A 26,885-nucleotide genomic window follows, 5' to 3' on the forward strand; every position below is an offset into this window, starting at 1 on the left:
GGTTTAGCAATTACGGAAAAATTCATAATAAATTTACGATAGTAATTGGCGAAACCTAAGAACCGTTGTAAGGCCTTTAAGGATGAAGGTCTTACCCATTCCTTAATTGCTATTACCTTACCAGGATCCATCTTGAAGGCGTGAGGAGTCAGAACATGCCCTAGAAACAGAATCTCCTGCACACCAAAGACACATTTCTCTTGTTTAGCGGATAGCTGATTCTCCCTCAACACCTCTAATACTTGTCTAACATGAGACACATGGGATTCGAAGTCAGGAGAGAATAACAAAATGTCATCAAGATAGACAATAACAAATTTACCTAAGAACTCCCTAAGAATGTCATTCATGAAGTTTTGGAACACAGCTGGGGCATTGCTGAGTCCAAAAGGCATCACCTGATATTCAAAGTGTCCTACCGGAGTATTGAACGCCGTCTTCCGTTCGTCTCCCTCCTTGATTCGGATTAGATTGTATGCCCCTTTCAGGTCAATTTTGGAAAACCAGGTTGCCCCCAGGACCTGGTTAAATAAATCCGGAATCAATGGGAGCGAGTATCTATTCTGGACAGTGATTTTATTTAATCTCCGGTAATCGATACATGGCCTAAGACCACCATCTTTTTTCTTAACAAAGAAAAACCCCGCCCCCATAGGAGAGACAGAAGGTCTAATATGCCCTTTACCAAGGCTCTTCTTAATATAATCTTCCATGGCCTTGCGTTCGGGCATAGAAAGATTATAAATTCGTCCTTTAGGAAACTTGGCCCCCTCTACTAGCTCTATGGTACAATCATAAGGTCTATGGGGGGGTAGAACCTCCGGGGTTGGTGATGAGAATACATCAGAATATTCTCTAACAACAGAGGGTAAAGTATCAGACTTTACTGAGACCCCAGCCTGTACCACGGACAGGCACGAGTCACACTTAGGCCCCCATCTCACCAACTCCCCATTGGACCAATCTATAGTGGGGTTATGTAGTCGGAGCCAAGGCAACCCTAGTACCACCTCAGCAGGTAGGTTCTCCAGGACTAGAAGCGAACATCTCTCTGAGTGGCACACACCCACGGTTAGAGAAATCTCTGAGGTACATAAGCTTACCGTACCACCAATAAGAGGAGTAGCATCAATAGCCATGACATGGATAGGAGTTGGTAAGGCAAACATAGGAATACCCAATCTTACAGCATACTCAGAGTCAATAAAGCTAGCCGCTGAGCCAGAATCAATAAAGGCCTTACCCGGCCATTTATCTACTCCCAGAGAAATCGTAATGGGTACCGAAAGCTTACATTTAGAAAATTCAGGGTGTACCTGGTCTTTAGGTTGCCTTGCCTTAGGAGACTTGACAGAGAGGACCTTCTTAGGACACTGGTTGATCCAATGGTCAGAATCTCCACAGTAAAAGCATTCTCCACGTCTGCGGCGAAGATTCCCTCGGGTCATGCCAACCTGCATGGGTTCCTCGGTGGAGACCTCAGCATTGTCTCTGGGATAGGCCTCTGGCTGGACCACCATCTGGGAAGAGAACTGTTGTTCCTGTCGTCTCTCTCTAACCCGTCGGTCAAGTCGGACAACAAGGGTCATCATCTCCTCTAAGGTCTCTGGAAGTTGATAACTGACCAGAAGATCCTTCAATTTATCAGACAGACCTGACCTGAACTGACTCTTCAGGGCTGGTTCGTTCCATCCTGAGGGGACACACCACCCTCTGAATTGGGTGCAATAATCCTCCGCTGGTAAATTGCCCTGAACCAGTGCCTTTAGGGCCGTCTCGGCTACTAGAGCCCTGTCTGGTTCATCATAGAGGGTACCCAGGGCCTGAAAGAACCCCTCCACAGAAGATAAACAACTGGCGCCAGCAGGTAAAGAGAACGCCCAGTCCTGGGGATCACCCTGTAATCGGAAAATGATAATGCCCACGCGTTGACTCTCGGGCCCAGAGGACACGGGGCGCAAACGGAAGTAAAGTTTGCAACTCTCCTTAAAAGAGAGAAACTTCTTCCGGTCTCCAGAAAAGGTTTCTGGGAGCTTAATCTGGGGCTCAAAATGCGGACTGGAGGCCTGAGGAGTGGAAGAGCCTTGCCCTAACTCAAAAGAGCTGAGTTTTTCCCCTAACTCCTGCACCATCTGCGTCAGATTAGAGACATAGTCAGTCAGGGTCACCAGAGGATTCATAATACAGTGGTTATTGGGCCTGTTAATCTGTAACGGTCGCGTGCGTACACACACACACAGGGGGGGAGGGAAGTGACCACTGCGCTCCACCCTTACCCCTGGCCCTGCCTACTTGCCTCGCGAGTCCTAATGACAGGGGACAACTGGACGGCAATCCCTAACTTGGAATAAGTGCAGGGATGACAGACAGACAAACAACAGGACGTGAACGGACCGAGTCAATACCAGGAAAGCTACAAAGTACAAAGGATTAAGCAAAGAATGGTCAGGAGAAGCCGGGGTCAAATACCAGGAGAGCAGAGAAGTACAAGAGGAGTCCTAAGAGAGTAGTCAGGTGGGAGCCGAGGTCACAATACCAGGACGGATGCGCAGTACAGGAGGATCAGGCAAAAGGATGGTCAAGGAACAGGATCAGGTAAGTATTCAGCAGTCCAACAAATAGCCAGGAACCTAGAAATTAACAGGCAACCTGTAGCCAGCAGGCTGCCTGTATTTATAGTGGGGAGTGAGGGTCATGTGACGTGGCCAGCGTCACATGACCGACAGACCAACCAGTCGTGCACCGAGTGATCAGCTCGGCGCTCAAGGCAGACTTAGGAGCAGGGAGCCACCCAGCTAGTGAAGCCGCCCTGGGAATGAGGTCAAACACAGATCCTCATTCCCAAAGCTAAGCAACAGGTCTGCGGGCGATGGGGGACCGAGTGCACCTTCGGAACCCCGTGACACTGATTCTCTGCTATGACATGAAGACAGATTCTGCGCTGACATAAGGCCAGATTCTCTGTTACGGGACCACTCTCCTCTGCCTGGGTCTAAATGTGTGACAGTGGCCTGTTCCAGTGGTGGGTGACGTGAAGCCTGATTCTCTGCTATGACATGAAGACAGATTCTGCGCTGACATAAGGCCAGATTCTCTGTTACGGGACCGCTCTCCTCTGTCTGGGTGCCGGGGCCTAAATGTGTGACAGTGGCCTGTTCCAGTGGTGGGTGACGTGAAGCCTGACTCTCTGCTATGACATGAAGACAGATTCTGTGCTGACATAAGGCCAGATTCTCTGTTACGCGACCTCTCTCCTCTGCCTGGGTGCCTGGGCCTAAATATGTGACAGTGGCCTGTTCCAGTGGTGGGTGACGTGAAGCCTGATTCTCTGCTATGACATGAAGACTGATTCTGTGCTGACATGAAGCCAGATTCTCTGCTATGGCATGAAGAGACTGATTCTGTGCTGACATGAAGCCAGATTCTTTGCTATGGCATGAAGAGACTGATTCTCTGCTGACGTGAAGCCAGATTCTCTGCTATGGGACCTCTGTCCAATTGATATTGGTTCATTTTTATTTTTTTTATTTTTATTTTAATTCATTTCCCTATCCACATTTGTTTGCAGGGGATTTACCTACATGTTGCTGCCTTTTGCAGCCCTCTAGCTCTTTCCTGGGCTGTTTTACAGCCTTTTTAGTGCCCAAAAGTTCGGGTCCCCATTGACTTCAATGGGGTTCGGGACGAAGTTCGGTTCGGGTTCGGATCCCGAACCCGAACATTTCCGGGAAGTTCGGCCGAACTTCTCGAACCCGAACATCCAGGTGTTCGCTCAACTCTAGTTATGAATTGAACACACCTGTATTGCACATTGATTGGATTCACTCTACTGGTATATAAACTCAGTATTTTGTCTGTACTCACTGCTTGAGAAAGGCTCACATACTGAGCCGAAACGTCGCTTGTCCCATATGGGTAAATAAAGATTTTTTCATTTTTTACTTTTTGGAGTGCTGCCCTTTCTTGTTATTTATATATATATATATATATATATATATATATATATATACGGTCCTGATCAAAAGTTTAAGACCACTTGAAAAATGGCAAACAATTCTATGTATCATGGCTGGATCTTAACAAGGTTCCAAGTAGAGCTTCAACATGTAACAAGAAGAAATGGGAGTGAAACAAAACATTTTTTGAGCATTAAATTTAATGAAAACAACGAATAAACTGAAAAAGGCTGTTTTTCAGCTGATCAAAAGTTTAGGACCACACCTCCCAAAAAAATATAAACCCCCCAAAACAGAAATCCAACTTCCAAACATGAACTCAGCAATGAGTAGCTCCGCCGTTATTGTTTATCACTTAAAAAATTAGTTTCGGTATGCTTGATGCAAGCGTTTCCATGAGGTGAGTGGGAACATTTCTCCAAGTGGTTAAGACGGCCGCACAAAGGCCATCTACTGTCTGGAACTGTTGTCCATTTTTGTAAACTTTCCTTGCCATCCACCCCCAAAGGTTCTAAATTGGATTTACATCAGGGTAACACGCAGGATGGGCCAAAAGAGTGATGTTATTCTCCTGGAAGAAGTCCCTTGTCCTGCGGGCATTGTGTACTGTAGCGTTTTCCTGTTGAAAAACCCAGTTGCTACCACACAGACGAGGGCCATCAGTTATGAGGAATGCTCTCTGCAACATATGGACATAGCCAGTGGCCGTTTGACGCCCCTGCATTTCCTGAAGCTCCATTGTTCCACTGAAGGAAAAAGCACCCCACATCATTATGGCGCCCCCTCCACTGTGGCGCGTAGAAAACATCTCAGGTGGGATCTGCTTGTCATGCCAGTAACGTTGGAAACCATCAGGACCATCAAGGTTAATTTTTTTCTCATCAGAGAATAAAACTTTCTTCCACCTTTGAATGTCCCATGTTTGGTGCTCTCTTGCAAACTCCAAACGAGCAGTTCTCTGGCGTTCAAGTAGACGAGTAGAGATGTCCCGAACTATTCGCTTGTTCGCTTTCGCCGCGGCGGGCGAACATATGCGATGTTCGGTCCGCCCCCTATACGTCATCATTGACCAAACTTTGACCCTGTACCTCATTGTCAGCAGACACGTTCCAGCCAATCAGCATACCATCCCTCCTTTTTTTTTTTTATATATATATTGCAGTTGCCTGCCCGTGTGTGAGAGGTAAACCTGCTGACGGCTGCCAAGCATGGAATGTGAGGCTCTGCAGAGGAGTTGGTGACACCGCCACGACTTGCAGGCAGGCCTGCTGCCACCTCCTCTACTCCTCCTACTCCATCCTCTTCGCTAACCTCCTCGGCTGAGTCCTTTTCTGCTGCTGCGTCTTGTTCCACATCAACTGCACCCCCCCAGCTCCCCAGGGGCTATTCCACATCCCGGATACGACAGTGTCACGCTGTCTTGGGGTTGACTTGCCTGAAAGCAGAGAGTCACATCGGACCAGCACTCCTGTCCGCCCTGAACACACAGGTGGATTAGTGGCTGACCCCGCACCAACTGGAGGTCAGCAAAGTGGTGTGTGACAACGGAAGCAATTTGTTGGCGGCATTGAATTTTGGCAAGTTGACACATGTGCCGTGCATGGCACATGTGTTGAATCTGATCGTACAACGCTTTGTGCATAAATACCCAGGCTTACAGGACGTCCTCAAGCAGGCCAGGAAGGTGTGTGGCCATTTCAGACGTTCCTACACGGCCATGGCGCACTTTTCCGATATTCAACGGCGAAACAACATGCCAGTGAGGCGCTTGATTTGCGACAGCCGGACACATTGGAATTCAACACTCCTAATGTTCGACCGCCTGCTCCATCAAGAAAAAGCCGTCAACGAGTATTTGTATGACCGGGGTGCTAGGACAGCCACTGCAGAGCTGGGTATTTTTTTGCCACGTTACTCGACACTCATGCGCAATGCCTGTAGGCTTATGCGTCCTTTTGAGGAGGTGACAAACCTAGTCAGTCGCACCGAAGGCACCATCAGCGACATCATCCCATTTGTTTTTTTCCTGGAGCGTGCCCTGCGAAGAGTGCTAGATCAGGCCGTAGATGAGCATGAAGAGGAAGAGTTGTGGTCACCATCACCACCAGAAACAGCCTTATCAGCATCGCTTGCTGGACCTGCGGCAACGCTGGAAGAGGAGTCTGAGGAAGAGGAGTCAGAGGAGGAATGTGGCTTTGAGGAGGAGGAAGACCAACCACAGCAGGCATCCCAGGGTGCTCGTTGTCACCTATCTGGTGCCCGTGGTGTTTTACGTGGCTGGGGGTAAGAACAGACCTTCAATGAGATCAGTGAGGATGAGGAACGGGACATGAGTAGCTCGGCATTCAACCTTGTGCAAATGAGGTCTTTCATGCTGTCATGCCTGTTGAGGGACCATCGTATAAAAAGGCTGAAGGAGAACTACCTGTACTGGGTGGCCACACAACTAGACCCCCAGTATAAGCAGAAAGTGGCTGAACTGTTAGCGAATTACCGGAAGTCGGAAAGGCTGCTGCAGTTCCAAAACAAGTTAAAAAGTATGCTTTACACAGCATATAAGTATGATGTCACAGCACAACGGGAATCTAACAGTGGAAGAGGTGAAAGTAATCCTCCTCCTACCACGACCACGCCGGCAAGGACAGGACGCTTTACAGACGTGTTGTTGATGGAGGACATGCAGAGCTTTTTAAGTCCTACGCATCGCCACAGCCCTTCGGAGTCCACCCTCAGAGAACGACTCGACCGACAGGTAGCAGACTACCTCGCCTTAACTGCAGATATCGACACTCGATATCGAGGAGTGATAAACCCCTTGACTACTGGGTGTGCAGGCTTGACCTGTGGCCTAAGCTATCCCAATTTGCGATAGAACTTCTGGCCTGCCCCGCTTCAAGTGTCCTGTCAGAAATGACCTTCAGCGCAGCAGGAGGTATTGTCACTGAGAAGAGAAGTCGCCTAGGTCAAAAAAGTCTAGATTAACTCACCTTTATTAAGATTAATGAGGCATTGATCCCGAAGGGACTGACAGTGGGGGATGCATTTGACTAAAAAAGGCCTGATGAGATGCCTTGGGCTACAAATGGTCAACACGCTGCTGTATTTAATCTCTGCATGCCGGATGACTTGCGTGACTTCTCCGCCACCAACTAGGGTTCAAGCCGCAATGTTTTAGTGCACTTTCTGCCTGGAAAACATAAATTTTTCCGCCCGCTGCTACAGCAGCGGCTGCAACAATACCTGATTTTTCAGGCATGTGTATCTGCCTACTTTTTCTGGCCTCTGGTGCTGCACTGTGGCTGCAAAAACAAAACAAAACAAAAAGGCACATACATGTGTCAATTCCCCTTCGTGATCGTTACCTTGTTGTGGTGAAGGGGCTTGCATATCACAATGAAGCGATCACCTCTATGAGTGTGTTGGCAATGTTGGCACACCCCAGATGATAAGGCCGTTGCTTCATTGTGAACAGACCAAATGCGATCGGCTGGATAATTTTGCATAGAAAAAACATTACATTTTCTTTGTGATCATCTAAGGTGATCATTAAAGCCTATTAGGCCAACAATGGGCCCACACTGCAGAATCATTGTTTTCTGGGTCACTTAACTGTCACTGAACTACCTCAGCACGACCATAGGCTTTGAAAAACCGCCATCGCCTGCAATCTCCAAAACGTGCGCACGAGCACAGTCATCACTACACCAAGATTGACGGATAGAGGAATAAAATTTATGTCATGTGTGTCAACTATTGACAACTCTTTGTGGTTGTCTAAACTCTATTCGATACACGTCCCCTGATAGGGGACGTAACAGGGATTAAACTGATAAGAATAGTACTATTTAACACACCACTCATATAGGGTGGCACAGTACATTGCACGGCGCACGCGCAGTGCCCCAAATTGAAAGTAAGAGGACCGACCAACCATCTTTTTCCATCTCCCGATTCCTAAAATCTATTCCATACACCACACCTGCCCCTGATAGGGGACAAAACAGAGAATAAACTGGTAAGAACAGATTTTTTTAATTAAAAAAAAAGTGGACAGCCTCTGCGGAGCTGGGTATTCTTTGGCCGCGTTACTAAACACTCATGCACAATGGCTGTAGGCTCATGCGTCCTTTTGCGGAGGTGACAAACCTGGTCAGTCAAACCCAAGGCAACATCATCGACCTCATCCCATATGCGTTTTTTCTGGAGCGTGCCCTGCGAAGAGTGCTGGATCAGGCCGTAGATGAGCATGAAGAGGAAGAGTTTTGGTCACCATCACCACCAGAAGCAGCCTTGTCGTCGTCGATTTCTGGACCTGCGGCAATGCAGAGAGAGGAGTCTGAAGAAGAGGAGTCAGAGGAGAAAGGTGGCTTTGAGGAGGTGGAAGACCAACCACAGCAGGCGTCCCAGGGGGCTTGTTGTCACCTTTCGGGGACCCTTAGTGTTGTACGTGGCTGGGTGGAGGAAAAGACCTTCAATGATGTCAGTGAGGATAAGGAACGGGACATGGCTAGCTTGGTATCCAACCTTGTGCAAATGGGGAGTTTGCGGTAGTGCATATGGACTGTTTGCGGTTGTTTGCGGTGCGTTAAACGGGGAGTTTGGTCTGTCACTGTGAAGCGGGCGTAACCCTTACACTACCTGATCGATACAACATCATACCTGATCGGATACACACACTGGTTGTTTTAAAGCACGTTATTCCAAACAATTTAGGAATGTTAGGTGATTTATGCCCTTTATGGATTAAAACCCGACTCTGCGCCAACTACGTAATTTTCCATGGGAGTTTTGACATGGATCCCCCTCCGGCACGCCACAGTCCAGGTGTTAGTCCCCTTGAAACAACTTTTCCATCACTATTGTGGGCAGAAAGAGTCCCTGTGGGTTTTAAAATTCGCCTGCCTATTGAAGTCTATGGCGGTTCGCCCGGTTCGCGAACATTTGCAGAAGTTTGCCGTGCCAGGATAGGAGAGCTAATGAGGGCTTTCTTCAATACTTCAAATGCTCGCTGCTGTGGCAGCCCCCATGATATTGGCTGTGTCTTCAGACCCTGAGCAGTCCCTCTCAAGAGTTTGTGTAGCGTACTGGCGATCTTTACAAAGCCCTTTATAAATCTTCGATAGTAATTAGCTAATCATAGGAATGCTTTCATTTCTCGAAGTGTCTTAGCTTGCGGCCACTTACTCACTGCCTCTACCTTACTTTCCACAGGGCGAACTCCCTCAGGTGATACGATATGTCCCAGATACTCTAGGCTTGTTTGGAAGAGATGATACTTCCTTGGTTTGATCTTAAGGCCATGAGCTCAGAGCCTACCTAACACTTGCCTCAGTCTCCTCAAATGTTCTTCAAACGTAGGTGCATGGACTATAACATCATCGGGATCCTGGGATCGTCGCTGCAAACCTCCCATTCCTGCTGGTGCCAGTCTCCACCGTGAGCCAGTCCATTCCCTTCTAGATTCAGCAGAGATCTCCTCTTTTGGTTTCCAACAGCACCAAGCACAGCCTCTGTCTACTTTCTTCCTGCTTCAACAGGCACCTCCTCCCCTTACACAGGAAGAGTGTGATGCAATAAGTAATTTGCTAAGTGCAGTGTCAAACTTGCATATTCAGTTTGCTATCACACTTGTAAGGGTCCAAAACAGCCCATAAATTAGCTATTTACCAACTTTGCAAACTAAATAGGTTATAGTATTCCTCTGATAGGCAGCTCCAATGTAGACTTTTATCATCTTATCCTTTGCTGCCATCTACTGACCAAAGTTAGATGTTGCAGTAATTATACAATTTAAAACAGCAGCGTAATACATTTAAGATCCCTTGCCCGACATCCTTACATAACTATAGTATACTGTTCTCTGTAGTATACAGTATATACACAGTATACTGTCCTCTGTAGTGTATATATATATATATATATATATATATATATATGGTATACTGTCCTCCGTAGTATATATAAAGTATATTGTCCTCTGTAATATATATACCATATACTGTCCTCTGTAGTGTATATATATATATAAAGTATACTGTCCTCTGTAGTATATATACCATATACTGTCCTCTGTGGTATATACACAGTATACTGTCCTCTGTAGTATATACAGTATACTGTCCTCTGTAGTGTGTGTATATATATATATATATATATATAGAATAGTATCCTCTGTATAGTGTATATATACAGTATACTGTCTTCTGTAGTGTATATATACAGTATACTGTCCTCTGTTATATATATACATACAATATACTGTCCTCTGTAGTATATATATACAATATACTGTCCTCTGTAGTATATATATAGTATACTGTCTTCTGTAGTATATATACAGTATACTGTCCTCTGTAGTATATATACAGTATACTGGCCTCTGTAGTATATATACAGTATACTGTCCTTTGTAGTATATATACAGTATACTGTCCTCTGTAGTATATATACAGTATACTGTCCTCTGTAGTATATATACAATATACTGTCCTCTGTAGTATATATATACAGTATACTGTCTTCTGTAGTATATATACAGTATACTGTCCTCTGTAGTATATATACAGTATACTGTCCTCTTCAGTGTTACTTACTTTACATAGTTTAGTGTCATCTGCAAAATTGATACTTTACTATGCAAGCCTTCTACAAGATCATTAATAAATATATTGAAGAGAATAGGGCCCAGTACTGACCCCTAAGGTACCCCACTGGTGACAGTGACCCCTCCAGTACTGACCCCTGAGGTACCCCACTAGTGACAGAGATGAGTGAATTTAATGAAAATTCGATTGGGCTGCTTTGCCGAATTTTACAAAAAAAATTGCTGCGATAGCCGTCCGGCGTGATGATGTAATCTCACGCTGCACAGGATTTCGGACGAGATCTTCAAGCAAGATTGAGGCTGGTGGCCCGTCGAGAGCAAATGGAGGCGGTAAGTTTGATATTTTTTTAATACTATTTTTAGGGTTAAATCGATTCGCTGACATGAAACACGAGGAAATTCGGCTTCTAGGCGAATCAAATTTATCCTGAAATTCGGATCGAATTCCACTTCGTGGGATTCAATTCGCTCATCTCTAGTGACAGTGACCCAATCTGAGTGGATTCCGTTAATAACCACCCTCTGTTTTCTATTATTGAGCCAGTTACTTACCCACATACAGATGTTTTCTCCCAGTCCGAGCATTCTCATTTTATATACTAACCTTTTATGTGGTACAGTGTCAAATGTTTTGGAGAAGTCCAGATACACGACATCTATTGATTCACCGCGGTCAAGTCTAGAACTTACCTCCTCACAGAAACTGATTGAATTAGTTTGACATGACCACCCCCGCTTGGATGTGCATGCGGTTTTATGCTTGATGTGCTTTTAACAAGAATGCTTTTGTAAGGCTACTTTCACACTTGCGGCAGGACGGATCCGACATGCTGTTCACCATGTCGGATCCGTCCTGCGGCTGTTTCGCCGTGCCCCCGGGCCGCCGCTCCGTCCCCATTGACTATAATGGGGACGGGGGCGGAGCTCCGGCGCAGCACGGCGGTGCACGGCTTAAGGCCGCCGGACTAAAATTACTGCATGTCAGGTTTTTTAGTCCGGCGGCTTTCTCCGTGCTGCGCCGGAGCTCTGCCCCCGTCCCCATTATAGTCAATGGGGACGGAGCGGTGGCCCGGGGGCACGGCGAAACAGCCGCAGGACGGATCCGACATGGTGAACAGCATGTCGGATCCGTCCTGCCGCAAGTGTGAAACTAGCCTAAGTAGAATAAACATTTCTATTTGCACGGAGTCTGACAATACTTCACTATTGTGGCAAATCCTTGATCCCTATAGGAGTGTCTGGAAGAGGAGAGACACTTTCCTGGGGAGCTGGATGGTGTTTTCAATGTCCAGAGAAAAATAGCCCGTTGTGAGCGACGAGGAGATTTATATTGGTGTACAGAAGCGTGGTCTGTTTGTTTGTTTTTATTAAGTTTTTGATTGTAACCTCGAACTGTTCAATCAATGCTTTTTCATAAAGAGAGAGAAGGATTTGGGGAAATCTACATCTGCAGAAGAACTGTGCTTAGTAGTGTTGAGCGCGAATATTCGAATATCAAATTTCTTTAGCGAATATCGGCACTTCGCTAATTCGCGAATAAATTCGCTATTTCGAATATTCTTTTTTTTTTTTTTTTTTTTTTATTGTTATATTTTTTTCTTTCCCACTTCCCAAAAGTAGTTCTTACCTGTCCTGAGGATTCTTGGCTTCCTGGCTGCTCCAGTCATTGCCCGTTGCCGCTTCTGCCGACTTCCGTGCTCATGGAGCTTCCCCATCACCATGGGAACGTCTCCATACTAGAATGTACTGTCGGATTTGAGAATTACGTTGAAATCACAATGCGATTAATATAACTTGAATTAATCGCATTGCGATTTCAACTTAGACCTGGTTTACTATGGTTGGCTTGGTAGAATTAGCGAAGATGACGATTATGACGAATGTATTCGTCATATTCCTCAAAACGAAGATAACAAAGTATTCTCCATCTTCGTTTTTGCTCCATATTCGTCAACTTTGATAATTCTAGCAATCATATAGGAAGGTTGACTATAGAGACAGCTGTGTTTAATTCGCTATGCGATTATATTACTTTGTTTTTTTAAAAATAAATAGAATCATTATAATAATCAAATATTATAACTATTCTATTTATTTAAAAAAAAGCAAAGTAATATAATCGCATAGCGAATTAAACACAGCTGTCTCTATAGTCAACCTTCCTATATGATTGCTAGAATTATCAAAGTTGACGAATATGGAGCAAAAACGAAGATGGAGAATACTTTGTTATCTTCGTTTTGAGGAATATGACGAATACATTCGTCATAATCGTCATCTTCGCTAATTCTACCAAGCCAACCATAGTAAACCAGGTCTAAGTTGAAATCGCAATGTGATCAATTCAAGTTATATTAATCGCATTGTGATTTCGACTTGAGGCTGCTGCTGGGTCTCTAATGGAATGGGTCTAGAATTAACGAACTTAACTAATATTGAATCTAGCAGTGCTAATTTGTAATCGCAATGCGATAATATTTGCTATTATTATTAACCACATTGTGAATCCAACTTTTATAATGCACTATTCTGACATACAGAACTATATTTGTTTTATTAGTTAATTCTACCAATACCACCTATAGCAAAATCTTCAAAGCTGGAATTGCAATGCAATAAAATATTAGTTGCATTTCGAATCCAACACTATTGCTAAAAGATTTGTATTGCTGGTATTGTTATAGTTAACAAGTGACCACTACATCTTATGGGTTAAATGTCCACCATCGGTATTACTGGCGGTCACGGACATTAGCCGTGGGTTTATGCAGCCACACAAAGCAGGTGGCCACGGCGCCCGCATAAGGATTGGTCTATGTTTAATTATTCTGCTGGATGAAGTATAGCTACGTCATTGGGTGTGAAGCGGTAAATGATTATGGCACTAATTAAAGTGGTTACATCACACTACAATGTCTGTAACATGTATGTATGGATAGCAGACAAATATCTCTCATATTCACATAGCACCTCTATTTACGTGCTACACACTGTATATCCCACGCTATAAAACCCACACCAACCCCCCCTCCCCCCTTAAACCCTCCACCACCTTAAACCCCCCTCCTTTATGCCCCCCCACCTCCTCACTTACACCCAGTTTATGAGAAGTAATGTTTGACCTCCAGTATTTCAGTATTCGCTGGTTCATTTACCATAACCCAGGGTGCACCACGTAGAGGCGAACCAGCTGTACACCCCATACCGTACCGTCACCTCACTACACAGGTACACCTCTCCTCAGATGGCCATTGGCCAATACCCCATTGCTCATACCCCACACACATGCAATTTAAATACAATGTAATGTTATAACGGTAACCTAAAATCAAATTTTTTCCATTTATAGCCATAATTATTATTATTTTTTGATGACATGATCACATTAAGTACTAATACTTGTATTTTAATAGTTTTGGATTACATGTATGGATGTTGTACAAGGTCTATGATTGGACCTGGTCCCGTCACGCGTGCTGCTAAGAGCGCCACAGTCCGCAGTATTCGGTTTGAATTGTGGCACACACATGAACACCGGCACAAGAAAATAGTCATAGTGAATAAGTGGTGCGACCATAAGCGGCGCCATGTCTATTACCCTGTTTCCATGTAACGGCGGCTGCTGTATGTAATGATAATGAATTATTACTTTGGCCCAGACTAAATAGTCCGTACTGCAACCCCATTGGTTACAATAAAACAAAACACATCAAATTTTATAGAACAATAAAGTTTAATAAAACAATCTTTAAATCAAGAAAAATATTAATAACATAAATAACAGAAGCCAAAAAAACGAATGAAAAAAATTATGGTAAATTTTTCTTTTTTTTTTGTTCTTGGAGAAGTTCATCAAGGGCCTTTTGGTTGGCCTCCTCCATTATGGTGAGCTCGTGTGACAATTGGAGCTTCAGCTCCCTTATTTTTCTCATCTGCAGCGCCCTGAACTTCAGCATTCTTTCGCACTGTTCCCGCTGCACTTCTTTTTATTTTTTTTATCATGTTGTGCGCTGTAAAAGTAAAGGAAATAAATTTTTTAAATGTACTTAAAAAGACAATCATTGATTGGTGTATAAAGCAGATGAATTCCTGTCTGACCCAGGAAGAAGTACATCAGCGACTTAAAAAGATTAAAATAGACAAATCGCCAGGATCGGATGTCATACACCCCGTATCCTAAGGGAATTAAGTAATGTCATAGCCAGACCCTTATTTCTGCGGACTCTACAGGGTGGGCCATTTATATGGATACACCTTAATAAAATGGGAATGGTTGGTGATATTAACTTCCTGTTTGTGGCACATTAGCATATGTGATGGGGGAAACTTTTCAAGATGGGTGGTGACCATGGTGGCCATTTTGAAGTCTGCCATTTTGAATCCAACTTTTGTTTTTTCAATAGGAAGAGGGTCATGTGACACATCAAACTTATTGGGAATTTCACACGAAAAACAATGGTGTGCTTGGTTTTAACGTAACTGCATTATTTCATGAGTTATTTACAAGTTTCTGACCACTTATAAAATGTGTTAAATGTGCTGCCCATTGTGTTGGATTGTCAATGCAACCCTCTTCTCCCACTCTTCACACACTGATAGCAACACCGCAGGAGAAATGCTAACACAGGCTTCCAGTATCCGTAGTTTCAGGTGCTGCACATCTCGTATCTTCACAGCATAGACAATTGCCTTCAGATGATACGAGATGTGCAGCACCTGAAACTACGGATACTGGAAGCCTGTGCTAGCATTTCTCCTGCGGTGTTGCTATCAGTGTGTGAAGAGTGGGAGAAGAGGGTTGCATTGACAATCCAACACAATGGGCAGCACATTTAACACATTTTATAAGTGGTCAGAAACTTGTAAATAACTCATGAAAGAATAAAGTTACGTTAAAACCAAGCACACCATTGTTTTTCTTGTGAAATTCCCAATAAGATTAATGTGTCACATGACCCTCTTCCTATTGAAAAAACAAAAGTTGGATTCAAAATGGCCGACTTCAAAATGGCCGCCATGGTCACCACCCATCTTGAAAAGTTTCCCCCCTCACATATACTAATGTGCCACAAACAGGAAGTTAATATCACCAACCATTCCTATTTTATTAAGGTGTATCCATATAAATGGCCCACCCTGTATACTGACAAGGAGTGTCCCACAGGATTGGCGCATAGCAAATGTGGTCCCAATATTCAAAAAGGGTCCAAAAACAGAGCCTGGAAACTATAGGCCGGTAAGTTTAACATCTGTTGTGGGTAAACTGTTTGAAGGTTTTCTGAGAGATGCTATCTTAGAGCATCTCAACGGAAATAAGCAAATAACGCCATATCAGCATGGCTTCATGAGGGATCGGTCATGTCAAACTAATGTAATCAATTTCTATGAGGAGGTAAGTTCTAGACTTGACAGCGGCGAATCAATGGATGTCGTGTATCTGGACTTCTCCAAAACATTTGACACTGTACCGCATAAAAGGTTAGTATATAAAATGAGAATGCTCGGACTGGGAGAAAACGTCTGTATGTGGGTAAGTAACTGGCTGAGTGATAGAAAACAGAGGGTGGGTATTATTGGTACACACTCAGATTGGGTCACTGTCACTAGTGGAGTACCTCAGGGGTCAGTATTGGGCCCTATTCTCTTCAATATATTTATTAATGATCTTGTAGAAGGCTTGCATAGTAAAATATACATTTTTGCAGATGACACTAAACTGTGTAAAGTAATTAACAATGAAGAGGACAGTATACTGTATATATATGCACTCACCTAAAGAATTATTAGGAACACCTGTTCTATTTCTCATTAATGCAATTATTTAGTCAACCAATCACATGGCAGTTGCTTCAATGCATTTAGGGGGGTGCTCCTGGTCAAGACAATCTCCTGAACTCCAAACTGAATGTCAGAATGGGAAAGAAAGGTGATTTAAGCAATTTTGAGCGTGGCATGGTTGTTGGTGCCAGACGGGCCGGTCTGAGTATTCCACAATCTGCTCAGTTACTGGTATTTTCACGCACAACCATTTCTAGGGTTTACAAAGAATGGTGTGAAAAGGGAAAAACATCCAGTATGCGGCAGTCCTGTGGGCAAAAATGCCTTGTGGATGCTAGAGGTCAGAGGAGAATGGGCCGACTGATTCAAGCTGATAGAAGAGCAACGTTGACTGAAATAACCACTCGTTACAACCGAGGTATGCAGCAAAGCATTTGTGAAGCCACAACAGGCACAACCTTAAGGCGGATGGGCTACAACAGCAGAAGACCGCACCGGGTACCACTCATCTCCACTACAAATAGGAAAAAGAGGCTACAATTTGCACAAGCTCACCAAAATTGGACTGTTGAAGACATTCAAATGGTAGAGTCCGAATTTGGCGTAAACAGAATGAGAACATGTATCCATCCTCTGATGGCTACTTCCAGCAGGATAATGCACCATGTCACAAAGCTCCAATCATTTCACATTGGTTTCTTGAACATGACATTGAGTTCACTGTACTAAAATGGCCCCCACAGTCACCAGATCTCAACCCAATAGAGCATCTTTGGGATGTAGTGGAACGGGAGCTTCGTGCCCTGGATGTGCATCCCTCAAATCTCCATCAACTGCAAGATGCTATCCTATCAATATGGGCCAACATTTCTAAAGAATGCTATCAGCACCTTGTGGAATCAATGCCGCGTAGAATTAAGGCAGTTCTGAAGGCAAAAGGGGGTCCAACACCGTATTAGTATGGGGGCACTAATAATTCTTTAGGTGAGTGTATATACACTACAGAGGACAGTATACTGCTACAGAGGGATCTGGATAGATTGGAGGCTTGGGCAGATAAGTGGCAGATGAGGTTTAACACTCACAAATGTAAGGTTATGCACATGGGAAGTAATAATGCAAGTCACCCGTACATACTAAATGGTAAAACACTCGGTAACACTGACATGGAAAAGGATGTAGGAATTTTAATAAACAGCAAACTAAGCTGCAAAAACCAGTGTCAGGCAGCTGCTGCCAAGGCCAATAAGATAATGGGTTGCATCAAAAGGAGCATAGATGGCGGTGATGAGAACATAGTCCTACCACTTTACAAATCAGTGGTCAGACCACACATGGAGTACTGTGTACAGTTCTGGGCTCCTGTAAACAAGGCAGACATAGCAGAGCTGGAGAGGGTCCAGAGGAGGCCAACTAAAGTAATAACTGGAATGGGGCAACTACAGTACCCTGAAAGATTATCAACATTAGGGTTATTCACTTTAGAAAAAAGACGACTGAGGGGAGATCTAATTACTATGTATAAATATATCAGGGGTCAGTACAGAGATCTCTCCCATCATCTATTTATCCCCAGGACTGTGACGAGGGGACATCCTCTGCGTCTGGAGGAAAGAAGGTTTGTACACAAACATAGAAGAGGATTCTTTACGGTAAGAGCGGTGAGACTATGGACTCTATACTGTAAGAGCAGTGAGACTATGGACTCTTTACAGTAAGAGCAGTGAGACTATGGAGCTCTCTGCCTGAGGAGGTGGTGATGGTGAGTACAATAAAGGAATTCAAGAGGGGTCTGGATGTATTTCTGGAGTGTAATAATATTACAGGCTATAGCTACTAGAGAGGGGTCGTTGATCCACGGAATTATTCTGAGTGCCTGATTGGAGTCGGGAAGGAATTTTTTATTCTGCTAAAGTTGGGTAAATTGGCTTCTACCTTACAGTTTTTTTTTTTTGCCTTCCTCTGGATCGACCTGCAGCATAACAGGCCGAACTGGATGGACAAATGTCTTTTTTCGGCCTTATGTACTATGTTACTATGTTAATCCGTTATATATTGGTTTAGTTAGGATTAATAATAGTTCTTTTGACTTTAGGGTTATGGACTTAGTAGTTAAGGCCTCTTTCACACTTGCGTTGTCCGGATCCGGCGTGTACTCCACTTGCCGGAATTACACGCCGGATCCGGAAAAACGCAAGTGTACTGAAAGCATTTGAAGACGGAACCGTCTTCCAAATGCGTTCAGTGTTACTATGGCACCCAGGACGCTATTAAAGTCCTGGTTGCCATAGTAGGAGCGGGGAGCGGGGGAGCAGTATACTTACAGTCCGTGCGGCTCCCGGGGCGCTCCAGAATGACGTCAGAGCGCCCCATGCGCATGGATGACGTGATCCATGTGATCACATGATCCATGCGCTTGGGGCGCCCTGACGTCACTCTGGAGCGCCCGGGGAGCCGCACGGACGGTAAGTACACTGCTCCCCCGCTCCCCGCTACACTTTACCATGGCTGCCAGGACTTTAGCGTCCCGGCAGCCATGGTAACCACTCTGAAAAAGCTAAATGTCGGCTCCGGCAATGCGCCGAAACGACGTTTAGCTTAAGGCCGGATCCGGATCAATGCCTTTCAATGGGCATTAATTCCGGATCCGGCCTTGCGGCAAGTGTTCCGGATTTTTGGCCGGAGCAAAAAGCGCAGCATGCTGCGGTATTTTCTCCGGCCAAAAAACGTTCCGTTCCGGAACTGAAGACATCCTGATGCATCCTGAACGGATTTCTCTCCATTCAGAATGCATTAGGATAATCCTGATCAGGATTCTTCCGGCATAGAGCCCCGACGACGGAACTCTATGCCGGAAGACAAGAACGCAAGTGTGAAAGAGCCCTAAGTTAATGCTTTTTATGTAGATTAATTACTTTATAGTGTTCATGTTTTATATTACTGTTGTGTGTTGTACGTTTTTTGTTGACTGTTTTATAGTTTTTACACCATTTTTTAGATAAATATTAATATGGTTTTGTGCACTTTATTTTTTAGTCTAAGAAAATTTTTATATATTGGATGCTCGTTACATCTTAATTAAATAGTATGCCTCATTCAGATACTTTACATAAATCAGTACACCAGTAACATCATCTAGCTTTAAAATAAACTTTTTACGTGGATTTAATTAGAGTCCGGGTTTTTGGACTGAGTGCCCAGACAGATATAGTGGCACAGGTCACTCCCGTACTCCATCAAGCCTTTTTAATAAAGTTTGGATTAAAAATGCTGTTCTTTTCTCTCCCGTTGCTCTCGACTACAGGAGAATCATTACAAGCTTCTTTCAAGGTGGTATAAAACACCTGATTTTCTATACAAAAGGGGCCTGGCACCTACTGGAGAATGCTGGAGATGTGGCAATGAAGTAGGATCCCTCTCGCACATCTGGTGGAATTGTCCAAAAATTAAGACTTACTGGAGTGAAGTAGAATCACTAATTAAGAAACTCACATCCCCCAGTTTTAATCTCACCTTAGAAATGGTAGTACTTGCACTCCCAACATCTCAATACTCCCCTTCTAAAAAGAATCTGGCCTCACATATTATAGCGGCTGCAAAAGCATTGATCCCCCTACTTTGGCTAGATGTCAACCCCCCCTCCACACAGGAAATGATAGCCAAAATAACTCAAATCTACAGGTTTGAGGAAATGTCTAGCTGGATTGAAAGGACACATGACAAGTTTGCAAAACTATGGAACCCTTGGAGATCTCTGGCGAGGGTGAGCCCTGTGCCCTGAGTCCGGGCTGGCTCTTACTTCAGCTTTAGGACCTGAATTTGCGATATCCCCCCCCCCTCCCCCCACCTTTACCCCACACTCTTTCCCCCTATTCCTCACTTTTACTTTAATCTCTTACTCTTCTTTTCTCCACTCTTCTGAACTATTTCTCATATTACTCTACTCCTTAAGCGGGGTTTTAATAGGCGGCATCCTAGATACTCTGAAAGGAAAAATATTTACGCTCTTACTCCCGTGCTAGAGTGTTATGAGGGGCCAACTTCTGACAATTATTAGGACCCTTGTATGTACTAGAATAACATGCGTGATGACTGAGATACAACTATGTAATATGTACCATAAATACGTCTTTTTATTATGTCACATCAATGCATATATGTTGCTTAACTTTATGAAAATGGAAAATAAAGAATTTATAAAAAAAAAAAAAATGCTGTTCTTTTCAAGTGTGGACAGGAGATGTGAAAACTGAACCTGCAGAGAAATGAGCATGGTCTCTGACAGACCCTAAAGATTGGTGATATACTAATCTTTTTTGTTACACTGCTTGGAGTGAACGCAAAGTGGGGGACTTTAGGTTATGTAATATCTGAAGTCTGAATAACAATTAGAGGTTGAACTTGTTTATAATTGTTTTCTTGAATAAAATCTGCCTGTGGTGAAGACTAAACTGACACCTGTATGTGTGTGGGGACATTTTCTAAATTAAAACATCAACAGAATATATTTACCCTCCTGGCGGGGGGTGGTCACCACCTCGTCTTCTTCCTCCTCATCATCCTCCTGGACCTCATCTGCCTCAGGTGGGCTATGGGCCTGATGCCCTGATGGTCCTGCCTGTTCCTCTTCCTGCTCCTCATCCTCCTCCTCCTCCGTCATCTCCTTCTCTTCCACCACCACCTTCTTTTTAGAGCGCTTAGCTCGTACTTTTGGAAGAGGCGCCCCTGTAATGACCAAATTTTCTAAAAATACCAAGATAAACAAGGAACGCAAAAAAAAAAAGGTAACGGTACACAAATTAATCTATGGTGGGATCTGGATGGCATAATCATTACCCCTATGTTTGATTTCACTTGATTTGGTGTTAGATGAAACTATAAATGAAGTCTTTCAGATGAGTACGTTAAGAGCTAGGATGAGGTACCGGGGGGTATTGGTTCGCAAGGTACTGTTGCAGGGTTATTGAAATGAGGTGGACCAAGTCAACTGTTTTGACATTGGATAAGGGTTTACATCATATATCTGTATCTCGCTGTGAGTGTATGCATATATTTTAAAGGAATAATCAGCTACGTGTCCCAGCATTTACTAAATCCGTGCTCGAGAACTTTTAGGCAGAAGAGAAAACCAACTAAATTATTTATTGCAAATAGCCGACGCTACCATTGTCCCTGAATACCAGTATAGTCTGTCTTACACACAATTATCATTTTGCTGTAACAGCTGCCTACATTCAATATGCTGACTGTGCTGTTAATAGTGTGCCTGCGAAGCTGTATGGTAGGAAATGTCTAAAGTCGATTAGTACGCCTTAGACCTTTTCAAGGGTAATCGGCCCACAGAGGGCTCTGAGTGCCGCCTCTAGCACCCGTTCCATCGGTTCAACACCACTGAAATAACTAATCAGTTGTAAAGGGATAGAAATACTTATTTGCATAACTGAACACATAAATAACAATAGGTGGATGATAGAAAATTAATGTAAGCATCGTACCTGGACAGTTTTTGTCTCTGACCTCTTTGATCTGATCCATCCAATGCCGTTTAAGGTCCGACCATTTTTTTAGAAAAGCATCCTTTGAATGACTCTTGCCATTCTGCTGCCACAGACTGTAGGCTATTCTACGTACTATGCCCTGTTTCTCTGTCCGGGAACGTAGGTCATCATAAAGTTTTTCCAACATAGTCTGCAAGAAAACAATTAAAGAATGTAATCCCAAAGTTGTAAAATACAATTATTAGTAATTATAGTCATCTCAACCATAAAAAATAAAATTTAATATGAAAATGGTAAAAGAGTAGATATTTATATAGTTCCCAATGGAACTATATTAAAGTAAAGTAAAAATTTTTATTCAAAGCAAATATAAGAATTAAACTCCACAGTGGACGCCACTTTAACAGTGACTTTCAACAATGGCCTCCCATTTAACAGTGACATTGAATGGGGTCCGCCCCTTTAACAGTGACCTGAATAGTGGCTGCCCCTTTAAGAGTGACTTGGAACAGTGGCCGTCCCTTTAAGAGTGACTTTGACAACGGCCGCCCCTTTAAGAGTGACTTGAACAGTGGCCTCCCCTTTAACAGTGACTTTGACAATGGCCTCCCCTTTAACAGTGACTTGAACAGTGGCTGCCCCTTTAAGAGTGACTTATACAGTGACCTCCGCTTTAACAGTGTCTTTGACAATGACCTACCCTTTAACAATGACTAGAACAGTGGCCGCCCCTTTAACAGTGACTTGAACAGTGGCCTCCCCTTTAACAGTGACATACTTGTTAGGTAGAATTACTTACAGTGATCAAAAATTCCAGCTCTTCTGGATTGAAATTGCTTTTTGCCATTTTCGAATAAAGTTTTCAAAATCTGTGTCTCTGTAGAATCTGTCTCTCTCCACTCTCCTTGCGATCCAAAGACAGACGCACGCACGTACAGTCGCACGCTCACGATTATTTAAATTACGTATTATCGAGATAACGATCCAACATAGTAGACTGTATAGGCAGGCAAATGTCATATTGGTACCTTAATTCTATTGAGCCAACCAATAGTAAATCAGACTAATAGCTCTAATGTTCCATTCGAACGCGATTACAGCTTATAGTGGGGGACAAATTGGAAAGTTGACTAATGTGAACAATTGACTGTTAGATTTAACAAATAAGAAAATAGAGCAGAATTCTCTTTATTGGTTGGTTATGGTCAGGTTCAATCTGGACAGCTGTAAGTTAAAAGAGCAATGCGAGTAATTTAAGTTCAAATAATCGCATTGCGATTTCAACTTAGCACTGCTATATTCCATATTCGTTAACTTCCTTAATTCTAGCAAGCTGACCCATTAGAAACGCAGCTCTAAGTTGAAATCGCAATGCGATTAATATAACTTGAAGTAATCGCACTGCGATTTCAACTTAGACCTGGTTTACTATGGTTGGCTTGGTAGAATTAGCGAAGATGACGAACGAATATGACGAATGTATTCGTCATATTTCGTCGAAATCGAATATGGCACCTCCCGCTCATCACTAGTGCTTAGTTCTCCAAGATGTTTGGAACAATTTGCCTGCCAAGTTCCTTCAAAAACTGTGTGCAAGTGTACCTAGAACTAATGCAGTTTTGAAGGCAAAGGACGGTCACCAAATATTGGTTTGATTTAGATTTCAGTTTTTTTTCATTCACTTTGCATTTTCTTAGTTGATAAAAATAAATGTAATTGATAATACATTATTTTTGAGAGCATTCTTACTATGCTTTGTTTTTTGCCTAAAACTTTTGTATAGTATTGTATACTGATAATCTGGTGGAAATGACAACAAAAGTTGCATAATATAATGATAGACAACCGTGCTTAGTGGAGATTTGATCGCTGTAATAAATTTGGATGTATACGCAAGAAGGTCCTGCAGCTTCTCATCCTTGTAATCAAAATCCTCCCCAAATAGCACGGAACTCATGATGTTTCCCAAAGCACAGGCCATGAATATTCTTGGGTTAAAGGGTTTCCCTGCAGAACACAAGAAAAAGAAAATGTCATAATGTCATAACCTCTAGTCATTGAGTCACTATTAGTCTTTGCTGCAGCTCATACATTTTTATTATGAGTGTGTAAGTGAATCAGGCATAGGGAAAATACCCAACAAGATGTGCCATATATAGTCAGCAAGGCGATGCATTGTATAAGTGGGTGCACCCTGACTATTGGAAAAATGTTTATAGGGGTTGTCCAGTTTTGTGGAGTTCTTTACTCTCATCCCCAGCCTGCTGTGCCTGCCGCTCTGGTCTCTCTTCCTTTCTTCCTTACTCCCTTCAGTGGTCTTCATGTCCCATCCTATAAGCTTGTGGCTGCATGGTATCAGCCAAGGTGGTTGCTGTCTGCTTTGCATGGTAGATTCTTCACCCTATTCAGTCCCAGACATTCTCAATGAGTGAGAGATATAGCGATCAAGCCGGCCAGGGTTGCTGCTGGACACCTTGGAGAGCATGTTGTGTAGCAAAATGTATGGGATGGTATCTTGATGGAACACCACCTCACCTACTGTAACTGAGTCAAATAAAGCAAAAGGACTGATTCCACGACATACTGGAGGCTGGTCAATGTTTCCTCCACGAACACCATACAGTTAAAGCCATGGTAGCTAATGGCGTTACACACACTGACACCTGATGTTGGTCTTGTCTGTTTCCACACTATGCATGATGAGAGCAGGCGCTCTCCAGCCTTTCTGCAAACTCTGATGCGGCCATGAACAGAAAAACAATAGTGTTCAAGTGATGAAAACAGGTTCTTCCTTGGTACTAATGATGGCTACATCAGAGTTCTCAAAAGGGCTGGAGAGCATTTACTGCCATCATGCACTATGCAGAGATGTGTTTGCCCAACACCAGGTCTCATGATGTGGGGCGCCATTAGCTATCATACCAGTCGAAGTCTGGTGTTCGTGGAGGGAACATTTATCTGCCTTTGGGATGTCTTTTTTGGTCCACACATTACCCATGCAGCATAATTTGTTCTTAAGTGTATCCAACAGCTCCCTCTGTTAGCTCAATCACCAGATCACTCCCAATCAAGACTGTCTGGGGGTAGATGGGATTACGGGTCTTCCATGCACACCATCTGACAACCACCTTGGCTGAACTATGGGTCCAGGTTGAAAGAGCGTGGAATGACATAGCACAGGATTATATCCAGCATCTGTAAGACCATTACTGCCAGAGTGGCAGCTTGTATTGCAGTAAGGAGAGATGCCACCCAGTATCAAAGTGACCTCCACATATACTCTGCTGAAGAACCCAAAATAAAGGGGGCTTGATTGTGTGATCAGTAACCAAGCAACACCAGCAGTTTATACTTTGACAATCCTAGCTCAATCACATTAAAGGGGTTCTGCAGTTTTTTAAACTGATGATCTATCCTCTGGATAAATCATCAGCATCTGATCAGCGAAGGTCCGACACCTGAGACCCCTACCGATCAGCTGTTTGAGAAGGCAGCGGTGCTGGCAGTAGCGCCACGGCCTTCTCGCTGTTTACCGCAGGCCCAGTGACGTCAAGACTAGTATCAATATCCTGGGAGGGGCTAAGCTCTGTTCACTTGAATGGAGCTTAGCCCTGCCCAGGCCATTGATACTAGTCGTGATGTCACTTGGCCTGCGGTAAACAACGAGAAGGCTGCAGCACTACTGCCAGTGCCGCTGCCTTCTCAAACAGCTGATCGGCAGGTGTCCCAGGTGTCGGACCTCCGCTGATTAGATGCTGATGATCTATCCAGAGGATAGATCATCAATTTAAAAAAAACTGCAGAACCCCTTTAAGTTTTCAAGGCGTTCTTTTTTCATTTCCAGGTAGTAGGTGTATATTTTCTTTAATATAACTCCAAACTTGTTGCTTATTATGAAAAGATAATTTTTGGGCCACTTATTTAACCCATTTAACCATAGCTTCTTGTAATTTAACCATGGGTGCTCAAACACTGGCAGCGATCTGACACCAAAAAGGGATAATTTCTGGACCGTTATCTATTTGCTCCTTTCAATACTATTGTGATCAAATGAAACCTGATATGATTTCGGGATTTCTCTTATCGCTAAGGATGATGTATATTTTTTGCCAGCCAGGATACAAGAGGAGTTGCAAACAGTACAACACCATAAATCAAAATGCATACCAGGGACGTGAAGAAGAGAGGGCTAATTGCATCAGAGCAAGGCTACAGGGAGGCAGCAAGGATACAAGACAGTGAATTAAACCATGAGACATGACAGTCATCACCAAGAAAGGTCAGACAGAAGAACAGACTCACCTTTTGTCTCTGACATAGCCTGGATTAGACACTTGGACTCTGACAGTAATCTTATCTTCAAGGCTTTATTATCCATCCCAAATTTCTTAAGAGTTGCCAAGGTGAAACGCCGGAGTGAGCGCCATCGTGGTCCATTAATATCTGAGGAGAGAAGAACATAAAGATATTAATTGTTGAATACTATTATTCCAAAAGATCAGCACGACAATGTCATGGCCACTTGAGTAGACTATATTTTACAAAATTTCTAGAGATGCTCGAGGATGAATAGAGTAACTCTCACATCATATTTTACATTTCCCTTCTTTTTATGTGGTTTAAGTTTTTAGGCCTGCCCATTAGTGTTGAGCGTGAATATTCTAATCACAAATGTTTATCACGAATATCCGCACTTCGAGAATTTGCAAAGATCTAGAATATAGTGCTATATCTTTGAAATCACAAATATTCTAGATTTATATAGATTCTCTTTATCCTTATTATGCTATCTATCATCCATACATGTTTTTATAGTTATTATTTTACCTATCATTAATAAACTTTTTATTAAAATAATTTGCTTACCTATCATTAATAATTTCTTTTTATAGAAGCTATATTATTATTTTTTTTAAATAAATCATTACCTATAACATACAATAGACAACATATAACAGACAATCACACAAATGCTGTATGCCAAAAGCAGGGTATGTGCAAGCCAACAACCTATCCATGAGTCAGGTACAGTCAGCACACCTTACAATG

At 43.3% G+C, this 26,885-nt stretch overlaps 1 protein-coding gene across 1 annotated transcript in view; it reads right to left on the bottom strand.

The window, feature by feature from the left end:
* Nucleotides 1-26,885, bottom strand: part of LOC121002846 (cytochrome P450 2C29-like) — a 205,873-nt gene that overhangs the window by 150,612 nt on the left and 28,376 nt on the right. The window contains exons 2-3 of the mRNA XM_040434456.1: nucleotides 26,139-26,279; nucleotides 23,683-23,843 (exon numbers count right to left, since the gene is read on the bottom strand). Of these exons, the coding sequence (XP_040290390.1) occupies nucleotides 23,683-23,843; nucleotides 26,139-26,279 (302 nt within the window). The remainder of the gene's footprint in view (nucleotides 1-23,682; nucleotides 23,844-26,138; nucleotides 26,280-26,885) is intronic.

The sequence above is a fragment of the Bufo bufo genome, chromosome 5 (genome assembly GCF_905171765.1).
Source record: "Bufo bufo chromosome 5, aBufBuf1.1, whole genome shotgun sequence".
Lineage (NCBI taxonomy): Eukaryota > Metazoa > Chordata > Amphibia > Anura > Bufonidae > Bufo > Bufo bufo.